This window comes from Gadus macrocephalus, chromosome 7 (genome assembly GCF_031168955.1).
Source record: "Gadus macrocephalus chromosome 7, ASM3116895v1".
NCBI lineage: Eukaryota > Metazoa > Chordata > Actinopteri > Gadiformes > Gadidae > Gadus > Gadus macrocephalus.
Window position 1 is genome coordinate 5,900,754 of NC_082388.1, and position 4,180 is coordinate 5,904,933.

At 44.9% G+C, this 4,180-nt stretch overlaps 1 protein-coding gene across 1 annotated transcript; it reads left to right on the plus strand.

The window, feature by feature from the left end:
* The first annotated feature begins 409 nt into the window (after nucleotides 1-409).
* LOC132461283 (putative nuclease HARBI1) lies at nucleotides 410-3,027 on the plus strand. The gene is made up of 3 exons (XM_060056327.1): nucleotides 410-1,017; nucleotides 1,421-2,239; nucleotides 2,393-3,027. The coding sequence occupies exons 2-3, from the start codon at nucleotides 1,661-1,663 to the stop codon at nucleotides 2,579-2,581; spliced, it is 768 nt and encodes a 255-aa protein (XP_059912310.1). The 5' UTR covers nucleotides 410-1,017; nucleotides 1,421-1,660; the 3' UTR covers nucleotides 2,582-3,027.
* The last annotated feature ends 1,153 nt before the right edge of the window (nucleotides 3,028-4,180 follow it).

Consider the following 4,180-nt stretch of genomic DNA (forward strand, 5'->3'; position numbering starts at 1 on the left):
CTCAGAAGTCCCCATAATTTTGACTCCCCTGCTATCCGTGGCAGAAGACTTTGCCCTTACTCTTTCAAGTAGGTGACTTCTCCTGGCAGCTCCTGTCTAACTGGTGACTGTTGCGACAGAAGGCAACAGTTGCCAATCTGTCCCCATATTGTGGAATGTATTTTGCGAGATCCTCTTCACTCATCAGTGGAATAACTGAAAAATCAATCTGCAAAATATGAATGAAGACAAAAATATATTTAAGTACAATTATTGTGTGTGACAGACACATTTTCCCAATTTAACTACTCCCCCCCCCCCCCCCATTAATGACACATTTTAAAGCTAAATGATTTAACTATAATTTAACCACAGGAGAAAGACAGATAAAAAAAAAAGCATGTTAAGGTTGGTAAAAAATTAAAACTTCAAGTGTTATTTTGCACAAGCAAAAGAAAAAGCACACATTGATAATGATTTATTTTTATATTTTTCTTGTTTTTGTAATGAACTAGTTAAGTAAACAAGTTCTGCATTATAGATAGAAACACATCAGATAACCAACCCTCCCGACCATATCACAATACAATAGGCCTAGATTAAAATGGAATACAATCAGGCAATATAAGGGGCAGCTGTGACTTTTAAGGAACTCTTGTAACATTCTACATGGACCAATTATCAGAGCATTCCACCCCTTCTTTATAGGTCCATGGCTGTTTCCCAATGTGAAGGCTGCAGCCTTGCTAGGACGCGTCCTTGCTAGTCGCGTCCTATGGAGATGAGACGTGCTAGCTCGAGTGCTTCCTAGCGTTTGTAACGTTCAGACTTTGGAATGACTTGCTAGTGTGGAAGCGCTTCCGCTTCCGCTGTGTAAACACATGTGCACCTCTGAATTAAACATGGAAGCAATGAAGCTGATCAATATTTATTTGCTGTGGTGTGAGCTGGAGGAGGACTCCGAACGACTTTATCGGCGGAGGGTTGAACGAAGGAGACGATTGCTCTATTGTCGGAGTCTGCCATCAGAATGTCGAGGTATGTGAGCTTTGAATGTCAAATTGTATTAAATTGTATTGCATTGAGAATAGTGCTGCTTTTCATGTGTTTTTGATGGGGCATATTCTATTTGAACATGGTTGTCTAGCTGATGGTTTATCAAAATCAGAGTTTATGCTTCATAAGTTTGCGGAAATCTTTTCTGACAGCTAGCCCCGTCAAGTGTCACACGTTTAAATCCCTCTGTGAACGCCCCCTTGCCTCTCTTTGGGCAGGATGAGTTGGAACCATACAACTATTATTACCAGTGGGATGGCGGAAGGCTATTGAAATATATGAAAATCCTATTCTTAAGACAAACATCTCAAAGAATACTACATGTATGAAAGAATATATATATATATTATTTACCTATCTATCTATATTTACTCTGTTGTTGCAGGCCATGCATTACTGCCAAAACAAAGCCACCGTGCCGGTGCTGGAGCGCTTCTTCCAGGGAGAGGACACCCGCCCTGATTTCAGGCTTATACGAGAGGCTATCTAGGTCCTCCAAACGGAGCGACAGCACGGTTGGGGGCCCACCATGGAGACCCTGGTCTTTTTGTTTTGGATAGCCCCTGGCGCAGCCTATCGGATTCTGTCCAGAGCTTTTGGCATACCAATGTCATCTGTCCATTGAATGGTGCACAGAATTGCGGAGGAGGTTGTAGCTGTCCGGGGCAGTTTCATCAAGCTGCCATCAAATTATGAGGAGGTCAAGGCCATGGGGGAAGGGTTTGCCCTGCTGGCAGGGCACCCTGCTTTCGCTAAAGCAGCTGGGGCCATCGACGGGTCCCACATCCAAATGAAATGTCCTTGCGGCCCTGATGGTCAAGACTTCGTGAACAGGAAGCTGTATCCATCCATGGTGCTGCAAGCAGTCTGTGACCATCAGGGTCGCTTCATTGACACCTTCGTGGGCTTCCCAGGAAGCGTGCATGAAGCACGCATCCTGCAAAATAGTTCAATTTACCTGGCTGGCAATTACCCTCCACCAGGCCATTTCATCTTGGGTGATGGTGGATATCCATGCCTTACACAGCCGATAGCCCTTATCACACCATATAAGCGGCCACTCAGAGGCATGGCAGAGCAAAGGTTTAACACTCATCACTCTCGGGACCGCTCAATTGTTGAGCGTTCCTTTGGGATGATGAAAACCCGCTTCAGGTGCATCTTTTTAGAGGCACTTGAAGTACATAGTGAGTTTGTTCCAAAGGTATATGTAATTCCATAATTATCCATATTTGTCTGTTTAACTTTCTTATTGTACATTATAATTGTAAAAAAACTTTTATGGATTAACCTAATTATTACACCTTAATTTACATTAACATTCCTGTTTGTCTCTCTAAACCTTTTACTTGTGCAGGTGGTGACTGCGTATGCAGTACTGTACAACATTTGCGTTGGTGTGGGCGATGACCTCCCAGTGGAGGATGGGGCCATGGAGGGAGATGACCCTCCTGAAGGAGAATGTGGCACGGAGTCACAGAGTGGAGCTCCTTGGCGTGCGGCCCTGGCCAATTATGCAGGGGAAAAAAGACAAAGAAAGTGTTGATAAACATGTATTTATTTTTATAGATAATATCTGATCTCATACATACATACATTACATCCATACAATCCTTCATTCATTCACCCCTCTCAACCAAACGCTCAAGGAGAGAAGAAACGGTCAAACCGCTCCCTTGACTCCACCTCTCTCCTCTCATCCGCCTGCCGCTGATATAGAATATCCTCCCTCACCAGAAGCAGGAAGGGATCCTCCCTCCCTCATCTCCCTGCTCCGGCCCCTGCTGCGCCCACTGCAACTGCCCCCGATGTGATGACTAGTAGCAAAACGTGTCGTCCCAATTTTTGATACATTATTATTTCAACTATAGGTTATATTTACAGAAGAAAATTTTAATAAAATGGCGGGCGAAGAGGAAGAACTGTGCGAGCAAATACGATTATCTAAGCATTTATATGATACTTCTTCACTATTACATTCCAACAAGATTGCTTTGGAGAATGCATGGAGGGAGGTTGCAAGTGCATTGGGAAAATCTGTTGTGAAAGTGAAAACGGACTGGAAAGCTGTCCGGGACAAATACGGAAGAGCGCATTAAAAAGTGGGAGGTAGCGTGCAGTAGTGGTGCAGGGCAAATAACATTCGGCTATCCAAAAGTCGTGACCCAACTTAGCTGGTTGAGCGAGTTCATCAGGCACATGTTAACAGAGTCAAATTTTCCGGTATGTAGGCATAATCAACGTGTGTGTGTGTGTGTGGAGAGAAAGTTTTGAAAACAAATTTTTGAAAACAATTGGTAGGCTATTCACTTGGTCAGGATGTTTGAAAAAAGGTGTCTTTCTGTAGGCAGGCGAGGGAGACGATGATGAGGAGGAGGAGGAAAGGCCTAGGCCTAATTTGCAGGTTTATCAGGCAGATCAGGCACCTCCATCAACCCTCAACCCCGCCTCATCCCTATCCCAATTTCCACTTCTATCTAACCCTCTAACCTCTACCTCTTCCACATCTCACCCTCCCACCACTCTGATGGCTTCTACCTCTACCTCTTCCCTTCTTCCCCCCCACCCTCCCAACGCGACACGAGTGGCTTCTGCTACCTCTTCCCCACTATCTGACCCTACCACAACTCTGTTGGCTTCTACCTCTACCTCTTCCCTTCTTCCACCCCACCCTCCCACCACCCCGACTGCAGTGGCTTCGACCGTTTCTCAGTCAGTTACCCCACCATCTCATCCCCCTACCCCGACATCAGCCTCCTGTGGAGGTAAAAGAAAGAGAAAAAGCGTCAGGCCGAATATGGATCCATGCGAGACTGCCCTCCTCGATAGGCTGCAGGAAATTCGGCAGGAAAGAGGAGATGGAGAAGGCGAGAGAAAGGGTGGAAGAGAGGGAGAGAGAGAATGAGAGAGAGGATGAGGGAACGTGATAAGAATGACATTCACGTCTCTTACTAATTACCTGTGCCAATTTATGCGAACCCTTCCACAAGGGCAAAGTGCTATTTGATGCGCGACATCAAACAGCTGATGCATGATTATGAGCCATTTTAATGATCTTGTCACCCGATATTCGTTCTATTACTGGCCTTATTTGTTTTAGTGTTTGAATTAATTACGGAATGTTTTGTGTTCACATTCTGTGTGA

What these genes read in the sequence shown, in the direction of transcription:
- LOC132461283 (XM_060056327.1), top strand. Translation starts at nt 1,661, where the DNA reads ATGGTGCACAGAATTGCGGAGGAGGTTGTAGCTGTCCGGGGCAGTTTC. An exon ending in ATAGTGAGTTTGTTCCAAAG is followed by an intron (nt 2,240 to 2,392) that starts GTATATGTAATT and finishes TTACTTGTGCAG; the next exon opens with GTGGTGACTGCGTATGCAGT.